This window comes from Euprymna scolopes, chromosome 36 (assembly GCF_053919585.1).
Source record: "Euprymna scolopes isolate OS-2025 chromosome 36, ASM5391958v1, whole genome shotgun sequence".
In the NCBI taxonomy this organism is placed as follows: Eukaryota; Metazoa; Mollusca; class Cephalopoda; order Sepiida; family Sepiolidae; genus Euprymna; species Euprymna scolopes.
In genome coordinates, this window is record NC_136517.1 from 86144356 (window position 1) to 86167494 (window position 23139).

Here is a 23139-nt window from a genome sequence, read left to right on the forward strand (position 1 = left end):
TTTTGTAGAACACACCAGGTTGGTCCTCCAACCCCGACGTGACTTCAGAAATCAAGGCTTTATCATCTAGGAAACGCTTTCCTTTTAAAAACAACTTCATGGATGGGAAGAGGTGAAAGTCAGAGGGTGCAAGGTCAGGAGAATAGGAAGGATGGGGGTCTCCGTGTTGGGAAAAGAAGCCTTAAAGAAGTGATATTATTTGAATCTCATTATATATATATATATATATATATATATATATATATATATATGTGTGTGTGTGTGTGTGTGTGTGGGTCGTTCCAGAAGTAAAACATCTTATTTTGTTTAACTCAAAATGTAAAAGCGCTATGCAGACCGGAGTGATACCATTAAAACGAGCGACCTTTTGTGCTTCAAAATTTATTTTTTCTACATGGTCACCGCCATTCTCAATGTATTTTTGCTAGGAATTCAATATGAATTAGACACGAGGCCTTTTTTAATGTGGAGAAAATTTCACTATAAAAGAAGCCATCCTGGATTCGGAGAAAAGTGAGAACTGCTTCAATCTAGAAGGTTTATTTCTCTACCGACCAAGGACAGAAACGATGAAGCATATACTACACTTTGATCCTAACTAAAGAGTTCAAATTAGGTTAAGTAGTCATCCAGTTTAAATAGCGTTGCTGATCTGCTTATTTCGTTGTTGTAAGAAATTTGACGAGCTCAAAAAATGACGGAAAAAGCAACACCATATTAAAATTTAAAAATTAGTAATAAAACGCTGGAAATAATTTAAGATGGATGCAAAAAAAAAAAAAAAGAATGCAATTAAAATACAAAATATGCCGCAAAATAATTTTTAAAAAGTCTCCATTAATTTGACAGATTAAGTTATTCGAATTCTAGGCGGCTAAGGAAATTGAAATTTGACAAAATAACATGATGAAATAATTAATCAAATTCTCAGTCCTTTGTACAATCCAACCATATTTGACAAAAATATAATTCAATCCATGTACATATATATATATATATATATATATATATATATATATATATATATATATATATATATATATATATATATATATATATATATATATATATATATATATAAATGTTGTCTTGTTTTGGTTTTAGCGATATGTTTTGAATGAATTCAATTATTTACGAAAGTGCATTTTTACCTAAATGCGAGTTGGGAACAACCTTCCCTTTTAACCAATTTGGTACCCCGCATGGGGAGCGGTATATATATATATATATATATATATATATATATATACGAAACGTTGATGAACACAATACGGTTTGTTCCTTTTTATTTTCTCTCTCTCTCTCTCTCTCTCTCTATATATATATATATATATATATATATATATTATTTCTAAAATGTAATTATCCACTGATACGTGTTTCGTCGTCTACGACTCATCAGAGTGGCTGTATCTCTAAATACAGCCACTCTGATGAGACGAAACACGTGTCAGTGGATAATCACATTTTAAAAATAATATATATATATACACACACATATATATATATATATATATATATATATATATATATATATATATATATATATATATATATATATATATATAAATGATGGGACGATTCCGATACAATTACCGATTCCGTACTAAATTTTCGATTCCGATTCTTTATAAATCTCTAAATATTTAACTACAGATTTGTTATTTTCCTTCAATTTCTTTTTAAAAAAAAACACATGTTAAATATGCAGATATTTTCCTAAACGTAAAATTACATTTGTGGAAGATGATCTATTGATTTCAGCTTTACTGGTATTTTAAAATCAATAAATACTTATTATTTTATCATTATTACCAGCAATGGGAGATTTTACTTTAAAAAAGAAATCAAATAAAAAAGACAATTAAAAGAATCGTTTCGCACCGGAAAATAGGCGCCATTTTTTTTCGATTCCGATACCGATTCCGATACCGATTCCGATACCCCTAAATTTTTTGATTTTTCCGATTCCCGATTCCGCATAATCGTCCCAACATTAATATATATATACACGCGCACATATGTAATATATATATATATATATATATATATATATATATATATATATATATATATATATACGCACTAACACACATATATACATATATACATACATATGTGCACACAAATACACATATATGCACACATATACATATATATACATATATACACATTTATATATATATACATATATGATAGCTTCCTTCGGTTTTGAGAGACTATGGATACCCACTGTGCGTCGATTTTTTTTTTTTTTTGTGGGAATAATTTTTTGTTTTGAAAATTATATTTTCCGAAAGAAATTTAAATATGAAACGTACAATTTTCATCATATGTGGCAAAAATAATTTTCAACCCATACTTCACTTGTCCACTAAGTTTCAATTATAAAGGTCCAACAGTTTTTGTTTTAATTTTATCCGTCCACCTATTTACTACGTGCAAAATTGTCAACTCTGACACACTCCTCTCTAAGCAATTTTCAGTTCTGGAATAGTTTGCGGATTGTTTTGATAGACATTATTTTTTTTTAGATGGGTGGGTAATATAAATGTTTGGTATCCTTCCTTTGCCCCTAAAATACATAGAAATGCAGATGGGACATTTTTTGTCAGTCAGTTAGGTTTCAGTTCGAGTTTAGAGTTCACAGTTCGAGTCCGACTGACACAGTCGTCAGAAGGTAAAGATTTCTTGTGGAAGTAGCGAGGGATATCTATGTATGGCATATAGAACCGATAGAGAAATTTCCACCCTCCTTCTAAGGATAGACAGAGAGCAGAGACATGACTTCGACTGTGTTAAACGAATAAAGTTCCAATTGGCCAGAGAAATGAGACGTGTTGTTTTATAAGCTTTTGTTTCAGGGGATCCGACACGGTTAATAGATGCGGAGACAAGATATAAAGGTACATTCCGTTTCGTTCTTATAAATCCCTCGAAAGGGTTGATGAGACGTAAATATGAACATTTGCTCAAAAGAAGCAGACACCTCATCTTCCCCTCCCCACTACAACAGAACACTGAGACAATTATCAAAGTGTCCCCGCAGGCATTCCAATGAATCCTTTCAAGTGCGGGAAGTTTCTCTATCACATTGAAACCATTGTCCGTCTTCTTCTGGCACGGGCACCCAAAACTTCCTAATGACCATTCGTAAATGCTAAGTATTGAACAGCGATAAAAAAAAGGCGTACACTGAAGTCAATTTGTACCAAATATGGTTGGAATTATACAGCATAATTACGTTGACACACCGGTTCTCATAAGATCACAGAAGTTAAGCAACATTAAGCCTTGTCAGTACCAGATGGGTGACCAATTTGGGAATACCAGGCGCTGTGTGTAGGAGGACGTCGTTACTTCTCTGCAAGAGCTGCAAAACGTTGTCATCTTCCTTAACTGGGGTAGACATGTGACTGGGGACCGCTTGTGAATTTCGTACTCCCATGAAACTTCCTCCTACTGAGGAAGCCAGTCCAACCCGCCTTCTGTAAATATGGGTGAACTTTAGAAAGGATTTTAAATTTTATTAATGATCACGTGGGTGGCATTTCTTTTGGTGGGGTGGGGGTGGGGGTCACACTATGTTAAGTTTAGAGATTTGAAAAGGAGGGTTTACCAAGACTGAAATACATAATAAACAAAACGTTCATTTTCTTTCAGCATCTTTTTTTTTTTTTTAGATGAGGTTTAATGATTTGAATTTTTCAGACCATCATTCTCATCTTGGGTGTTACTTTAAAAACGTTTCGGCCGATATAACCACCGACCTTCTTCTGGCACGAGAATACCGAGTTCAACAAGACGCACTTGGAGATCAGGGGTTCTTTTTTTAACATCTTTTACAAGAGAGCCGCTCGAGGATAAGTTGACAGTGAGGCGATACCGTGATGGTTAGTAATGATGGTAATGATTGGGCAGAATTTGATATTCAATGTTGTAGACAAGCGTGAAGTAACCCCGCGATATCGCGATCCACAATTGGTTAGTTATAGGAAAGAACTTTGCTCAGACAAAACGTATCGTTTAGTTTTAGGTAGAAACAAAGAGAAAAGTGGTTACATCGGCCGAAACGTTGTTAAAAATTGCAGCCAAGAATAATTGGAATAATGAAAAAACAATAATTAAAAAAAACAAACAAGAGATTTTCAAAGAAATGGAAACACAAAAGAACACCAGATGACAATAACAACATCAGGAAATATCTGTGTGTGTGTGTGTGTGTGTGTGTGTGTGTGCGTGTGTGTGTTTATAAGTGTGTGTGTTTATAAGTGTGTGTGTATGTGTTTATAAGCGTGTGTGTTTATAAGCGTGTCATTGTGTGTGTGCGTGTGTGTGTGTTTATAAGTGTGTGTGTATGTGTGTGTTTGTGTGTGCGTGTGTGTGTGTTTATAAGTGTGTGTGTGTTTATAAGTGTGTGTGTATGTGTTTATAAGCGTGTGTGTTTATAAGCGTGTAATTGTGTGTGTGCGTGTGTGTGTGTGTTTATAAGTGTGTGTGTATGTTTTTATAAGTGTGTGTGTGTGTTTATAAGTGTGTGTGTGTGTTTATAAGTGTGTGCGTGTTTATAAGTGTGTGTGTGTGTGTTTATAAGTGTGTGTATGCGTGTTCATGAGCGCAAGTGTTTGTGTTTATGAACGTGAGTCTGTGGTTGTGTTTATGACTGTGTGTGAGTGTCTATGAGTGCGGTGCGTGTGTTTATGAGTGAGTGTGGTCATGTGAATGTGTGTGCGTGATTATGACCGCATATGTGTGCTTACGAGTGTGTATGTATGCGTTCATGAGCGTGTGTGTGTGTGTGTGTGTGTGTGTGTGCGTTCATGAGCGTGTGTGTGTGTATGCGTTCATGAGCGTGTATCTGCTTTTATAAGTGTGTGTTTGTGTGTGTGTTTATGTGCGCATGTATGTTTATGAGCGTATGCGTGTATTTATGAGCGCGTATGTGTGCCTATGAGCGCGTGTGTGTGTTTACTAGTGTGTGTATGTGTGTGTGTGCTTATGAGTGTGTGTTTATGAATGTATATCTCTGTGCCCCTAAGCGTATGTATGTGTTTATGCTCGCGTGTGTATGTTTATGAGCGCAAGCATGTGTTTATGCTCGCGTGTGTATGTTTATGAGCGCATGCATGTGTTTATGAGCGCGCACGTGTGAGTGTACGTGCGCATATTATTTACCAATATATGATGGCGAGATGCGACACAAGGTAGTTCGAGTGTTGCGTGTATTGCATCTGCTGCGTGACAATACTTACACATATGGAGATGCCACGAGATACCTGAGAATGGCAACGGTTCCAATATTTATCATTTCTGCGTGCGCGTTGTGTGCAGGTGTGTGAGCAAGTGATAGAGGGATAAGGGAGAAAGAGCACTGATTATTAGAAGCAATAAGTGAAAAATAACAAAACAAACTAAAAAAATATAACAAAAGAAAAATAAAAACAAAAAAATACTGACCGCTTTTGCGTTAGGCAAGTCATCCTTCTTTTTTTGATAAGTACCCAATCCTGGAAATCAAAAAAAAAAAAAAAAAAAAAAGAAGAAAAAGAATTAATTTTTTTTACGGAAATCGCTCCAGACATCACATGAAGCCACTTGATGTAAGGAGCTAAAAAAATAAAACTTCCTTACGATAAGTGTTAGATAGAATAGATTGACCCAGAAAATAGCAATTCTTCGCTCTTTGTCAGAAACATTGCTCATGGAATGTGAGAACTAAAGGATAAAAAGGATTGAAAGAGTTATGAGGTTGCCAAAAGTTTCCATTATATAACAGTTTTGCACCATACCTATGGCTTGTCTCTCTAGTACAGCATTTGACCTAGATGAATTAAGCCAGCTTCCTCTAAAAGAGGAAGTTTCTAGGGAATAATAGTGCATAAGCGATTCTCAGCCACATGTATATCCAGGTCGGGGGGGGTGACATTAATTTTTTGCAGTTTTGCAGTGGGTCAGCAACAGCTCCTTACTGTCCTCCCAAATGGTAATTTATCCGGTTATAAGCATTGAACCGTCCAGCTTAGCATTTTGAGGGTGCTGGCAATGGTCCTGTTGTCATAACTTAGATCGTTAATGATCATGAGTTATACAGCAATGCATCTCTGATCTCGCTTGTTGAACATTGTGTCACTTTTAGGCACGATACAAAGCTCCTATCGTCTTGGGACTTGTACACAACTAGCCAGCTAGTAGATGGCCCGCAACAAACTGGTTTTCATCAAACGCAAATGGAAACCTATTGTAATCGTTTCTTCTATCGAACTACTGGACTTTGGAATTACATCCCTGTTTCCTGTTTCCCTGACTGTACTAATATGCAGAAGTTTAAATGTAATGTGAACAGGTATCTCGCTGCTCAACTCCCCACAATTCCCTGGTAGACATGATATCAAGCAGTAGCTCCTCACGTCCAACTGGCAATATGCTATGTTTGGAGTAAAAAGATTTAATAAAACAAAAAACAAAAAAAAACAAGTGAAGCATGCATGGTCCCCTGTGAATTCACAGTGAACGAGGCATAAATAAAATGACTAAGTTCAGCATTTGCCCCCCCCTCTCCATTTAGCCCTAAAAGTTCCCAGGGGACGTCAAATCCTGATGAAAATGAACAAACAGTGCACTTTTAGGCCTCAACATGTAAATTTGAGTTCAGCACCATGCCAAAAGGAAATGACTAAGTCCATCATTTGCCCCACCCCCATTTAGCCCCAAAAGTCCCCAAGGCCTTAACATATTTAAACTTGAGTTCAGCACCATGCAAAACTGCTAAATAGACATACACAGAAAATTTGGGATAAATATGGTAAAATAGTCTCAAAAATTTAGTGTTTTTAATAGCCCTAAAAGAACCCCTGGGGTACACCTAAGAGTTATCGCAAAGTATAGACAAACAAAATTATATAGAAATCAGTTAGTTACAACTTTTCAGAAAGTTTTATAAAAATCCAAAGCATCAATTTTTTTAATAAGCACAAAAGTGTTAATTTTAGCCATTCTAACCCGAAAGGCACCTTTAGAGGTGCAACTGGAGTTTTCCCCGGAAATCCGTTCTGTTACTTTTTTACTTATATTATGTTTAATGTTTGTGAAAAATTTCAAAAGTTTCCAAGACGTAGTTATTCAGAAAAGTGCGGACAGACGAACGGACGAAAGGACAAGGGTAAATTTACAGGCCCACTAACCCTAACCCTAACCCTCCTTTTGTCGGGGGACCAACAAATGAAACATGAGATAAAATGTAATGTTGTCGTTAGATATAAACAAGAGGGGGGGGATAAAAATCCGGGTCTGCATTTTTTTTCTTTTTTTGATCTTGAGCAAGTAGTAACAATGGGGAAAGAAGTGGCTGGTTACTTTTAATGCATCTAAAACCAAGCTTTTATCTTTACATTATCAACGCTCTGATCCCCATCTGGAATCAATTGAAATGAATGGCTCTCGTCTTGGGGAGGCCTCATGTTTTGACAAGCTTCTGCGCTTAACCTTTACTCTTGATCTTAAATGGAACACATACATTAAATCCGTTGCCAAGGCCGCTGGAAAAATAGTGGGATCCTTCTATCGATCCTGTAGATATCTAACTGTTGATGCAATTCTCTATTTACATAAGAGCCAGGTACGTCCAAGGATGGAGTACTGTTGCCACATTTGGACAGGAGCTGCTAGAAAGGACTTGGCCTGCCTTGATAAAGTTCAAAATAGACTTCGTAGCCTCGTAGGAGATGTCCTTTTCTCCTCCTTGTAACCTCTTTCTCACAGAAGAGTTGTTGCAAGTTTGTCTCTGATGTATCGTTATTTTCATGGCAAGTGTTCGGCTGAGCTCCAATCTAGGGTCCCCCCTCGCCAAACTTTCACAAGAAACACCCGTCTAGCAGAAAACGCTATCAATAATTTCTCCCACTTTTTATCTGTGCCTAAACCTAAACGTAGATTCCATGAACAAAGCTTCTTTCTTAGAACTGCACGCCTGTGGAATTGTCTTCCGTTTTCCTGCTTTCCAGCTGACTACAACGTGGTTGTCTTCAAGTTTAATGTAAACAAGTTTTTGATGAGCCGTTCCATATAAGTTAACAAATTTAACGAATTTCCATTACTATATTGTCCAATTGACTACTGCACACTCTTTTCACCCTTATCCTCGAGCTCCCTCTTGGCCTTGATAAGTGGTGTTATAATTGTTTCGGCACCACTTAAAAGTCTCTCTTCATCTTGATCGGGTGTACACTTTTCCAACCCCTCGCCAGCCATTTCTCGCCTTCGCTTGCTTTGCACGTTCACTTTCTTCGACGCGCGCATTGTTTCTCTCCCGACCACGTGCTGTCTTTTTTTTTTCTCTTTTCTTCTTCTTTTTTTTTCTCGGGCACACTTCTTAATTTGCATATGCACGCTTTTCGGCTGCTGCTGATGCTGCTTCTGCTGCTAATCTCTCTGCAAGCCAGCCATCTCTTGCTGCTGCTGCTGCTGAAATCTCCCCCCCCTGCTCTCATACATACATACTGTGTTACAAGAAGAGGGGGGGTATTTACCAGGTTCAACAGCGGAACGATTTTTGGTGAAAAAAGGGCCCGTTGTCCGTGTAAAGAGTGATGGATTAATAAAATTATTATCTAACAGGTTTAGCGATATATCCACCCTGTGTGTTATTTAATGTCAATGTCTGCTTAATCGTCCCACCTATAATATATATATATATATATATATATATATATATATATATATATATATATATATATATATATATATATATATATATAGTAGAAATGGTAATTATTAAAAACTGAAGAAAGTGCTCAAAACTGTTGTAGAGCAAATATGCGTTTTATTTTATTTTATTTTTTTCTATTCATTTATTTTTTTTAAACACACACACACACACACACACACACACACACACACATATATATATATAGATAGATAGATAGATAGATAGATAGATAGATAGATAGATAGATAGATAAAAAAAAATAAAAGCTTGTTCAACTATAATCTTTTTTCCGATTTCGCTCGTTAAACATTGTGTCACTTTCAGACATGATAGAAGGCTCCTATCGTTCTTGGGATTTGTACACAACTAGCTAACTAGTAGATGGCCTGCGACAAAAAAAAAAAAAAAAAAAAAAGAAAAAGAAAACCGGTTTTCATGAGACGGAAATGGAATCGGGTCTTTTCTAGGGCGACCGTTTTATCGTTCTACCCTATGCTTTCTTTCTGCCTGAATTAAAACGAAATCGAATTCCAATTCGATGTGCGTGGTTTCAATAGGATGGAGCGACAGCACATACCGTCAGGAATTCAATCGACAAGCCCCGAAAGATTTTTGGCGAACGGCTTACTTCCAGATTTGCTGAAAATCCATAGCCTCCTCGGTTCCCCAACTTGTTCAACTATAATCTTTTCTTGGGGGGATATGGTAAGGAACGTGTTTATCAGAAAAAGCCACGTAATATTGAAGAATTAAAGGAAGAGATTCGTTTTGTAATTGACGAAATAGAGACCTGCTGCAGAGAGTGGACACAAACTTTCGAAAACGCATTCAAACCGAAAATGGATATCACATAAAAGATATCATATTCCACGCTTGACTTTATGAAATGGTAAACTTTTCGGTGCTAATGAACTTACTGATCCGCGCTATTTTTTTAAATCGTATTTCCAAGTGTAATTAAAGTTTTAGGATATGTTGTTTTTTTTTATTCAATTGTAAGGTTAAAGTACAGAATAGGTACAAAACACCCTCCCCTCCCCATGTTAAGAATGGCTTTTTAAATAATAACGTTATTATTTCAGCATGGATCAATAAGTGCATGAGTACCAACTTTTCTAAATAAATTGACGAAGGAATTATCTCATTTTTAATAAAATCTTATACTTCATGCTATTTCTTCCCGCCCTATATATATATATATATATATATATATGTGTGTGTGTGTGTGTGTGTGTGTGTGTGTGTGTGTGTGTGTACTAGCCTGGGTTCCCGGCGTTGCCCGGGTGTTTAAATGTGTGTGTAGAGCAAAAAGAAAAAAAAGTGGTAGTAGGCGGGCAGGCTCGAACCCGTGACACGAAGGTTGAAAAGAAAGTGAAAGAAAACCTGACGTCTTACCCCTACTTTATGACGCGACCGGAAGAAATTAGTAAATTCATTCCAACCGATGCGATGACTTGCAAAAATGGCGACGTAAAAAATCGACCCTCCTTGTAGAAAACTGCCCAGCTGAAGGTGAAGGAATTAATGTTTTTAGCCAATTTTTCAATATTTGTCGTCCGAAGGGTTCAGATTCAAAACGATACCGATCTTGTGAAAATCTATTGTTTCTGTCGAAAATTTTAGGCAGACATACATACATACATTTAAACAGACAGGTGAGATTTATATAATAGAGAATAATATATATAGAGAGAGAATAATATATATATATATATATATATATATATATATATATATATATATATAAGTAGTAGCGTTCGTGTGTGTGTGTGTGTGTGTGTGTGTGTGTGTGTGTGTGTGTGTGTGTGTGTGTGTGTGTGTGTGTGTGTGTGTGTGTGTGTGTGTATTGAAACTTAAGATCAAACGTCAAGGTCATAGTCTGGACCGATCATGACCAAACATTTGGACTTTGCTAGAATATATATATATATATATATATATATATATATATATATATATATATATATATATATATATATATATATATATATATATATATGAGAGAGAGAGAGAGAGAGAGAGAGAGAGAGAGAGAGAGAGAGAGAGAGATGGGTAGGGAGTGTTTACCTTGTTCAGCAGCCGAAGGGTCTGCGTTTGGTGCAAATGCTCCATTGTCAAGTCCGTGTAAATTTCGGTTCGCTTTCGAAGACTTTTGTTTTCGAGCTGAAATAAAAGTAAAAATAAATAAATAAATATAAATGTAAAAAAGTAATTATGACAAACGCTAGGAATATTGCAAATATCTGCTGTATACCAAGTCTATTTTTCAGCTAATATATATATATATATATATATATATATATATATATATATATATGATGATTGCAACGTCTTGTCAGACGAGTGCCACTCCCTCAGACATTTTAAATCTATGAGCCCAAATGTCTGAGGGAGTATCTATACAAATATGATGTTACAGAGTCTTAGCTTTGTACGACAGCTAAGTCTCTCTCTCGGTTCAAAATGTTGAGATCCAGCAACAAGCAAGAGCAAGATAGCCAGCAACAAATTAAACTGCAGACCAGTATAATGCGGGTAATGGTCTCCCGCTTTATGGTTTTTTAAATCAGAGATTTGCTTCTCCTAGAAAGGTTTCCTTCACCACGGCTTACGGGAGCCCTCTCCACCCCAATACACATACACACACACACACAAATATACACCGTGTATATATATATATATATATATATATATATATATATATATATATATATATTCCTGCCGTAAATAATGGATCCATAATAATGCTTCTAAAATCGCAATTTTATGATAATTTGTCACTTTTTGCAATTTTGGAGGGAAACGCAATCTTCTTTTTGTATTTGTATATTTGTAAATAGATGGATATATTCCTGTCTAGCCATTTAATAGAGTGAAAGCCGGTTTATTTATTCAGATCAAAGAATACAATACTTTACTCAGTTTACAGACAAATAGATCCATTAATCGTCTCCCTATTTCCTACCCAGAAATGAAAGACGCAACTATCTATTTATTTTTTTGTTTTATATAAGTGTTTCAGTTATTTCGTTTTGGTCGTCTCTTATTTTCCACCTCTCCTTCTTCTGAAAAGATCAACGCGCGGGAATCTATCTAACTCTAAAACAAATACTCAAACACAAACTATCTCGGCATTATGGCTGACGGAAGGTTCAAGGTAAAACGCGTACTGAAGTATGGCGGAACAAAGTCTACTGTAAACTAGTTGGAAAGAGTGGACCTGATTTACAAAACTCTAGGGTGCTTGGCACCAAAGAGAAAACGTCGGAATTTAATATAGAGCGAATGCTGTCAATCCTTGTTTTTATTATTACTAGCTTGCTGCCCGGCGTTGCCCGGTCGTACAATACGCTTAAACATGATATTTTAATTTATGCAGATTGCGTATGTATTATTATAGAATCAATTCTCTATTGAGTATTATATATTACGAAGGGATAATTTACCCGGTGAACTAATTCGCAATTTTTTTTTTAATGAAAAAATAATAATGATAATGTCGTTCATCAAATTCCGTCTGTGTTTGTTTACAATATCATGTTTTCAGCTGATATTTGAGCGGGACGATCTTAAACATAGTCTTCCTTCTCTTAAAGATAAAGAAAAATTTTTACATGGAAATATTTTACGCTACACCGACCGGTGTAACGTAAAATATTTCCATGTAAAAATTATTCTTTTTTTATTTATAAGAGAAGAAAAGTTATTTTAAAGATCGGAGTTTTTCGATTTCCGATACTTATTGGATAAATTTCTGTACAAAACATATGTAAGAACACTGCCAGGCATATCAATTAGCTTTGCGTGAAATTTGCAAAAGATAGGCTCAGCCGTTTCGGAACCTATGAGGAAGGAACTCATACACACACAAAGTGACTTTTATATAAAAGTAGAGATAGAAATTATTAAATCTTATTAGATTATAATAAGTTAACAAACATACCACACAATAACATGAGAGAGTTTTTACAGTTTTTACCAAATTGTTAGATATTTTAACTATTTATTAGACATTTTACCTATTTATTAGATATTTTACCTTGTTATTAGACATTTTACCTAGTTATTAGATATTTTACCTAGTTATCTGACATTTTACCTAGTTATTAGATATTTTACCTTGTTATTAGACATTTTACCTAGTAATTAGATATTTTACCTAGTTATTAGACATTTTACCTACTTATTAGATATTTTACCTAGTTATTAGATATTTTACCTTGTTATTAGACATTTTTCCTTGTTATTAGACATTTTACCTAGTTATTGGACATTTTACCTAGTTATCTGACATTTTACCTAGTAATTAGATATTTTACCTAGTTATTAGACATTTTACCTACTTATTAGATATTTTACCTAGTTATTAGATATTTTACCTTGTTATTAGACATTTTTCCTTGTTATTAGACATTTTACCTAGTTATTGGACATTTTACCTAGTTATCTGACATTTTACCTAGTAATTAGATATTTTACCTAGTTATTAGACATTTTACCTACTTATTAGATATTTTACCTACTTATTAGATATTTTACCTCGTAATTAGACATTTTACCTTGTTATTAGATATTTTACCTAGTTATTGGACATTTTACCTAGTTATCTGACATTTTACCTTGTTATTAGACATTTTACCTAGTAATTAGAAATGTTACCTAGTTATTAGATATTTTACCTAGTTATTAGACATTTTACCTAGTTATTAGACATTTTACCTAGTAATTAGACATTTTACCTAGTTATTAGACAATTTTCCTAGCTATTAGACATTTGATATGTGACCTAGATGATGTTTTGTTGTTTTTGTTAACAGCTTTTCTATCTCATTGCTGAGTTCTTTCGTCATAAGATGACAAAATCATAGAAGGCAACAATTATCCCCCAGTTACAAACTTAAGCGTGACCGAGTAACTAAAATACCATTACAAACTTAAGTACGACAGACCCATGAAAATGCTATTTCAAACTTAAGCATGACAGACGCCACTTCCGGTTTGTCGTTGGACGCAATGGCAAAGACGTCACTTTTTTTCTTTTTATTTTCACTTTCTTTTCCTTTTTTGCGGTATGGGGTCGAGCCTTCCTGCCTACTACCACTTTCTATTTATTTATTTATTTTTTTAATTAATACACACCTCCAAACACCCGGGTAACTTCGGGCAAATAGGCTAATATATTATAAAAAAGAACGGGTGCGCTGCCGAGGAATCACGTTTGACGGGATTGTCAATCGCGTTAGAGACACGTGGGTGACGTCACAGCCCTAGCGAGAAGTCTTGCGTCTTTGTCTCCATTGCGATGGAATCTACAACGTGTTGGATCCCGTATGTCTACATGTTAACGTGCGTGTAAACGTGTGCAACGTTCCAGTTAGATGGTTGATTCCTTTATCATCATATAGCAAACGTGAAAGCCGGGCGGTTTATCCGTTCAAGTAGATTCACTAGTCGTCTCTCTATTTCCTCTTCAGAAATAAAACACCCAGCCGGTTGTGCTCTTTATATATAAGTTAAAGAACTTGTTTATTTTGTATAGAAATAAAGCACATAATAATAATAATAATAATAATAATAATAATAATAATAATAATAATAATAATAATAATAATAATAATAACAACAACAACAACAACATGACGCACTTTTTACATTTTTTATCTGGTTACAATACTCGTACCAGTTTAATGTGATCCATCCGACATTTTGAGGTTGTTATTATTAGGAGAACATACCTTGATGTTTTAATGTATCGTTGCTGTTTCTCGATTGTGGGTAGGTGGGCGAGCTCTTATATTGTAACATGGCAACAACACGAGAATCCGAACATCAATAGAGTCTATACCTTTAGTACCTTTTATATATAAGTTAAAGAACTTATCAATATATAATATAAATCTCACCAGTCTGTTTAAATGTATGTGTGAATGTATGTATGTACGTGCGTATGTATGTATGTATTATGTTTGTGTGTCTTGCAAACACTTTCGACAGAGGCGACGTATCTTGATAAGATCGATGTCATTTTAAAGCTCGACGTCTCGGACGAAAAATATCAAAAAAGTGGGCAAAAACATTAATTTCTTCACCCTAAACTCGACCGTTTTGTACAAGGAGACGTCGATTTTTTCGTCGACAGTTTACGTACGTATGTATGCATGTATGTATGTATGTATGTGTGTCAGGTCATGTCATATGCTACTGGTACCATGTAACCCAGTACTAACTGCCTCATGGTCGTGTCACTGGCGACTAAACTGGTTCCCCCACCAGACTTGTTTGGTGAGGAGGGTGGCTAGTCTCCCTGAAGAATTAAAAACAAGACCTTCTAAAGGGCGAATGAACCCTTTTTCGGGGTCAACGGCCAACTAGCACCGTGTGTGTTTGTGTGTATGTATATGTGTGTTGGGGTGGAGAGGGCTCCTGTAAGCCGTGGTGAAGGAAACCTTTCTAGGAGAAGCAAATCTCTGATTTAAAAAACCATAAAGCGGGAGACCAGTACCCGTATTAAGCTGGTCTGCAGTTTAACTTGTTCCTGGCTATCTTGCTCTTGCTTGTTGCTGGATCTCAACATTTTGAACCGAGAGAGAGACTTACCTGTCGTACAAAGCTAAGAATCTGTAACATCATCTGTGTATAGATACTCCCTCAGACATTTGTCTATTAAAATGGTCCTGTGGCGATGAAAGTCATTTTTGTGCTCATGGACTTTTAAGTGTTTGAGGGAGTGACATTCGTCTGACAAGACGTTTCAATCATCATGTATGTATGTATGTATTATGTTTGTATGTCTCGCAAACACTTTCGACAGAGGCGACGGATCTTGATAAGATTGGTATCATTTTAAAGCTCGACGTCTCGGACGAAAAATATCAAAAAAGAGGCCAAACACATTAATTTCTTCACCCTAAACTCGACCGTTTTGTACAAGGAGACGTCGATTTTTTCGTCGACAGTTTAGCAAGTCATCGTCACCGTTGGTTTGGCTTCGGTTAATTTCAACGCTTTTGACTTCCGGTCGTATCATGGAGACATCGGCTAAGACGTCAGATTTTCTTTCAATTTCTTTACCACTTTCGTATCACGGGTTCGAGCCTGCCTGCCTACTACCACTTTTCTGTTTTTGCTCCACACACCTCCAAACACCCGGGCAACACCGGGTACCCAGGCTAGTTTTGTATAGAAATAAAGCACATAATAATAATAATAATAATAATAATAATAATAGTGGGTTTCTTACAGTATTTTGTATAGTATTTTTAGTTTGAACTCATTTTCCCAAACTTAACGTATTCAACAGCGAGTACGCCGCCATTTGTCTTTCTCACATATACCGATAAGGACTATGTTTTTTCGAGCCGAATAAAGACGTTACATTAAATAAAAATACTAAAAAAATATCCAGTTAGGTAGAAAAGTAACTTATCTTGTTTTTCATAACATTTATTTGTTATATACAGTATAACTCCTATAATTTGAACATCCGATTCGTTCAAACTAGAGGATGCTGTTCAAGTTTCATAATAAAAAAATGTGCTGCGGTTAACTTTAATTTTCTAAGAATTAAGAAATAGTAAATGAAATTCATTGCTATATGATACTTCAAGTATGTATTAAGTTGAGTTTACGACATATTGTAAGTAAGAATTGTTCAATATTATTACCAGGAACAAAAACATTGAAAATAAATTAAATCTACTCTTACTTGTTAGGTATTTATTACCTAAATTATCATCTACAGAAATCATACATTTATGTAAAATACAGTTTTTTTATTTATTCATTGAATGAGTCTCATTGCAGTTTCTATTTTCATCGATTGAGCTCTCAGGCACTGCCATTGTATTCCGTAAGCGATCACGAAAATCTACAATTTCTTGGTTCTGTAGCTTCTTTATGATTATATCTCTTCGGAGTGACATTACTTGCAAAACATAGTTGTCCCTAAAGTAAGGACTTTTTTCTAGAAATGTTATAACCGTCTCCATAGACTTTTCTGTATCATCCCATGATATTGCTTCATCAGACTGTTCTTGGTTATTTACATTAGGGTCAAGAGAATGGGAACTGTCGCTATGTTCATCACCCTTACTGCCTTCAGGATATTGATCAGTCGTTTCCTCATCTTGTTGCACTCACATTTCAACATCATTTGTATTAAGTAGTTTAAGAACAGCGCGGTTGGTTGGTAACCGTTTGGTTTCGAGAATTTTTTCTAGACCAGATGTATTCTCTGATTCTTTCAGTCCAAAAGCCTTTGGCGCTGGGCATAATTTACCCCATGTTTTTGTTAATGTGCTTGCTCGAACTTGATTCCATGCACTTGCGAGAGAAAATATGGAATATTTGATAGTAAAATGGCGCTGAAAATTGCTTATACTCACGGTATTATTTATCATATTCATCATGAAATCATTTCTGTAGAAACATTTTAAATTCCAAATATTCTCTTGATCCATAGGTTGGATGAGAGAAATCACATTAGGTGGTAAGTAGCACACAAAAATATTCCCGCAAGATGACACTAGTTCTGACTCAGGAGGATGTGCTCTACAATTGTCCAACAGAAGCAAGCACTTTGAATCAGGTTTACCTAATTTAAGAAAACGCCTCTGGACAACTGGCACAAATTTTTGCAAAAACCATTTTTTAAACAACTGTTGATTCATTCATCCATTTCGTGAAGAATAATAGGATACTGGCAAAAGCGAAACTCCTTTCAATGCTCGGGGACAATTTGATTTGCCGATGACAAGAAGCTTAAGTTTATGAGTTCCAGAAGCATTAGCGCATACCATCACTGTTAGTCTTTCTTTATTTAATTTGAATCCTTTTATTTTCTGCTCCTCGGATCCGGCTAATGTTTTTGTAGGTAAGCACTTCCAATTGATGCCACTTTCATCTGCATTGTAAACATCCTCTGGTGTTAAGCCATAATCGGCAATTACCGTCTTTAATTTGTCACAATAATTTGATGCTGCGTGTGTATCAGCAGAGCGTTGTTCGCCTGACATTGTTAATTGTCTTATACCATGTCTACTCTTAAAGCTCCTAAGCCAGCCTTCACTGAATTTCATATCTTCTGCGATATTTAACTCTTCCTTAAGAGATTTTGCTTTAGCAATTAACATGGGCTCAGATATTGCTACATCTTCATTCCGTTTTGCTACAAACCATTCATGCAATATTCGATTGAATTCAACTTGCTTTGGTCTGCGAAGAGTCCTTCTTTTTACATGTCTTTTATTTGGAGAGAAAGGAGCCGCCTTCAATATTTCCTCCTTTTTCTTTTTGATGTAAAACAGTGAACTTCTTCCAAACATTATAATCTCTCAATATAACGCTATTTTCAACTCCAGCATCTAATTTTTCTATAATTTAACGTTTTTCCAGTAAAGTCAGTGTCACTTGTTTTCTTTTAGAGTTGCAAGCCATTGTGATGGGTTGTTTTACACTATTTTAAATATACCAAATATAGCAATCAATTAAAAAAATTACAGTTAGTGTAAATTAATTATCAATAGCTAATCTACATTAATTACATAGTACCAATATTAACATTTCTGCGCAATGTCTGACTAAACTGTGTAAACAGTTTTACTGCAACTCCGCATCAAATATGCTAATACAATTTTAATGACGAGACAGTTCAAGTTTAGAGAAAGTCCAGGTTGAGAAGAAGTCCAACTGAGAGGAAGTCCAAATTAGAGGAAGTCCAAATGAGAGGGAGTCCAACTCTAGAGGAAGTTCAAATTAAAGGAGTTTTACTGTATTTGTTTTTTGAGAACTTTTTCGAATCTATGCGTGTAGTAAAACAAACCCGAATAATAATAAATAATAATAAATAATAATAAATAATGCGCACTTTTTACATTTTTATCTCGTTACAATACTCCTGTTGTCTGCGATATGTTGCTGATTCTTTGCATTTCTATGAGTTTTATCCTCCCAGGCGTTGCCTCCTTTCCATGAAAAGAGGGTTGTTTATCGCTAATCGCCTGAGGTACCCCTATCAGGGAATGGCTATGGGGCTACACAGGGAGTTTTTTAGAGGCCAGAGTGCTACTCTTCTGGGGCGCTGACTCTTTAATCCCAGTTTACGACTCTTGTGTCACATCTTCCCGTTGTAGGGGGAGGGAGATAAATAAGGCGGCCCTGTTACAATCGACATCTCCTGCTATATATTCCACATATGCGATATTTCCCCTTCTCCTTTTTTATTTTCTTGATTTAGAGTTCAAGCATCATAAACCTAGAAATTAAAAAAAAAATTAACAAATTAACGGCACTTCTGCATTTTAGGTTTTCATGACATTTTTTTTTTCATTTTTGAAGAGTTTCACTAGGGACAAGGGGAGAGAATCACGAAATGTATGGAACCTTTGTGAACCAAGTGCATTGAAGTAAAGCACTAACACAGACGAAAACATTATTTGCCGAAACATTTATTGAATAAAGCGAATGGTCTTTGTTTTTTTTTTGTTTTTTTTTAACATTCATTGAATTAAGTGAATGTTTTAATTTTTGAATATTTTTGAATTAAGTGATTTTTTTAATTTTTGAATATTTGTTGAATTAAGTGAATGTTTTAATTTTTGAATATTTTTTTAATTAAGTAAATGTTTAAATTTTTTAACATTTATTGAATTAAGTGACTGTTTTAATTTTTGAATATTTGTTGAATTAAGTGAATGTTTTAATTTTTGAATATTTTTTTAATTAAGTGATTTTTTTAATTTTTGAATATTTGTTGAATTAAGTGAATGTTTTAATTTTTGAATATTTTTTTAATTAAGTGATTTTTTTAATTTTGAATATTTGTTGAATTAAGTGAATGTTTTAATTTTTGAATATTTGTTGAATTAAGTGAATGTTTAAATTTTTGAACATTTATTGAATTAAGTGAATGTTTTAATTTTTGAATATTTGGTGTAATTAAGTGAATTTTTTTAATTTTTAAATATTTGTTGAATTAAGTGAATGTTTTAATTTTTTAATATTTGTTGAATTAAGTGAATGTTTTAATTTTTTAATATTTTTTAATTAAGTGAATGTTTTAATTTTTTAATATTTGTTGAATTAAGTGAATGTTTAAATTTTTAAATATTTGTTGAATTAAGTGAATGTTTTAATTTTTAAATATTTGTTGAATTAAGTGAATGTTTTAATTTTTGAATATTTGTTGAATTAAGTGAATGTTTAAATTTTTTAATATTTGTTGAATTAAGTGAATTTTTAAATTTTTAAATATTTGTTGAATTCAGTGAATGTTTTAATTTTTAAATATTTGTTGAATTAAGTGAATGTTTTAATTTTTAAATATTTGTTGAATTAAGTGAATGTTTTAATTTTTTAATATTTGTTGAATTAAGTGAATGTTTAAATTTTTAAATATTTGTTGAATTAAGTGAATGTTTTAATTTTTTAATATTTGTTGAATTAAGTGAATGTTTAAATTTTTAAATATTTGTTGAATTAAGTGAATGTTTTAATTTTTTAATATTTGTTGAATTAAGTGAATGTTTTAATTTTTTAATATTTGTTGAATTAAGTGAATGTTTTAATTTTTAATTATTTGTGTAATTAAGTGAATGTTTTAATTTTTAAATATTTGTTGAATTAAGTGAATGTTTTAATTTTTAAATATTTGTTGAATTAAGTGAATGTTTTAATTTTTAAATATTTGTTGAATTAAGTGAATGTTTTAATTTTTTAATATTTGTTGAATTAAGTGAATGTTTAAATTTTTACATATTTGTTGAATTAAGTGAATGTTTTAATTTTTTAATATTTGTTGAATTAAGTGAATGTTTTAATTTTTTAATATTTGTTGAATTAAGTGAATGTTTTAATTTTTTAATATTTGTTGAATTAAGTGAATGTTTTAATTTTTAAATATTTGTTGAATTAAGTGAATGTTTTAATTTTTAAATATTTGTTGAATTAAGTGAATGTTTAAATTTTTAAATATTTGTTGAATTAAGTGAATGTTTTAATTTTTTAATATTTGTTGAATTAAGTGAATGTTTAAATTTTTAAATATTTGTTGAATTAAGTGAATGTTTAAATTTTTAAATATTTGTTGAATTAAGTGAATGTTTAAATTTTTAAATATTTGTTGAATTAAGTGAATGTGTAAATTTTTAAATATTTGTTGAATTAAGTGAATGTTTTAATTTTTTAATATTTGTTGAATTAAGTGAATGTTTTAATTTTTTAATATTTGTTGAATTAAGTGAATGTTTTAATTTTTAAATATTTGTTGAATTAAGTGAATGTTTTAATTTTTTAATATTTGTTGAATTAAGTGAATGTTTTAATTTTTAAATATTTGTTGAATTAAGTGAATGTTTAAATTTTTAAATATTTGTTGAATTAAGTGAATGTTTAAATTTTTAAATATTTGTTGAATTAAGTGAATGTTTAAATTTTTAAATATTTGTTGAATTAAGTGAATGTTTAAATTTTTAAATATTTGTTGAATTAAGTGAATGTGTAAATTTTTAAATATTTGTTGAATTAAGTGAATGTTTAAATTTTTAAATATTTGTTGAATTAAGTGAATGTTTAAATGTTTAAATATTTGTTGAATTAAGTGAATGTTTTAATTTTTTAATATTTGTTGAATTAAGTGAATGTTTTAATTTTTAAATATTTGTTGAATTAAGTGAATGTTTTAATTTTTTAATATTTGTTGAATTAAGTGAATGTTTAAATTTTTACATATTTGTTGAATTAAGTGAATGTTTTAATTTTTTAATATTTGTTGAATTAAGTGAATGTTTTAATTTTTTAATATTTGTTGAATTAAGTGAATGTTTTAATTTTTTAATATTTGTTGAATTAAGTGAATGTTTTAATTTTTAAATATTTGTTGAATTAAGTGAATGTTTTAATTTTTAAATATTTGTTGAATTAAGTGAATGTTTAAATCTTTAAATATTTGTTGAATTAAGTGAATGTTTTAATTTTTTAATATTTGTTGAATTAAGTGAATGTTTAAATTTTTAAATATTTGTTGAATTAAGTGAATGTTTAAATTTTTAAATATTTGTTGAATTAAGTGAATGTTTAAATTTTTAAATATTTGTTGAATTAAGTGAATGTTTAAATTTTTAAATATTTGTTGAATTAAGTGAATGTTTAAATTTTTAAATATTTGTTGAATTAAGTGAATGTTTAAATTTTTAAATATTTGTTGAATTAAGTGAATGTGTAAATTTTTAAATATTTGTTGAATTAAGTGAATGTTTAAATTTTTAAATATTTGTTGAATTAAGTGAATGTTTTGATTTTTAAATATTTGTTGAATTAAGTGAATGTTTTAATTTTTAAATATTTGTTGAATTAAGTGAATGTTTTAATTTTTAAATATTTGTTGAATTAAGTGAATGTTTTAATTTTTTAATATTTGTTGAATTAAGTGAATGTTTAAAAATTAAAAAAAAAATAAAACAACTGATTAGGCTATTTTGGCAGTACAGACCTTAGTAATTTAATATTTGGCCAACAATAAAAATAACAACCGTATTTGAAATTTTTACACAGAGTGGGTGCATGCTACCACCGGGCAACGCCGGTTAACGGGTCCTACTAGTTCAATATACAGAGTTAGCATGTTTTTGTTCCGTCAGCCATGACCGATTTTATATTAAATCAAATTTATTTTCAATTAGTAATAGCTGAGAACAGTTGCATTTAAAACCGCAAGTAAGCTTATTTATTTAAGCTATGAGAGTTATTTCCCCTTTAAGCTATAAGAATTACTTCGTATTTGATTTTCATAGATCAAGATGCTTCCCTAAATCCAACATGTGGTCATTTTTTATAACAAGTTAGGATATTCGGTGTATTTTAAATTGCATGTGACTAATTCTTCTGCTCGGCAATGTTTCAACCGGGCAGCGCCGGTTATATACAGCTAGTATGTGTCTAAAATCGAAGTCAGAAATTATTGTGCAAGACCAGACAAAACCATCTTTTATTTCAGTAACAAGCTAATAAAATCGATAAGAATCGATCAGGAAATATAACAAACAGGCGTTGTAAATCACTGAAGCACTTGCATATTAATGGAGTGATCTTTCTTCTCCATAAGTAAGCCAGCAGACGATAATTTATGGACATTTCTAAAAAAAAAAAAAAAGTTTTACTATAGCGGAATCAATTTCTAACATCGTGGATTGAACTGGTTGCGAAGAGTCGGTTTAACTATCGTTTATGAGCGAGTCAATATGAAATGAAAATTTCAGACGAAAATGTATAATCGATTATGGAAATGTAGATAAGCGAGTTGACATGTTAGTAAAAATAAAAACACAAGCACATCATTAAAACGAACCTAAGAGATTTTGATGGATCCTTTCGTTTCGGTATATTATGTTATCATAAAATATTAAATAGATGATTATATATATGTGTGTGTGTGTGTGCGC

At 32.6% G+C, this 23139-nt stretch overlaps 1 protein-coding gene across 2 annotated transcripts in view; it reads right to left on the reverse strand.

Moving 5' to 3' along the window:
- LOC145260661 (uncharacterized) overlaps positions 1 to 23139 on the reverse strand; it is a 169086-nt gene that overhangs the window by 27543 nt on the left and 118404 nt on the right. For both annotated transcript variants that reach the window (XM_080119009.1, XM_080119008.1), the window contains exons 2-3: positions 10772 to 10867; positions 5458 to 5507 (exon numbers count right to left, since the gene is read on the reverse strand). In XM_080119009.1, the coding sequence (XP_079975135.1) occupies positions 5458 to 5507; positions 10772 to 10867 (146 nt within the window). The remainder of the gene's footprint in view (positions 1 to 5457; positions 5508 to 10771; positions 10868 to 23139) is intronic.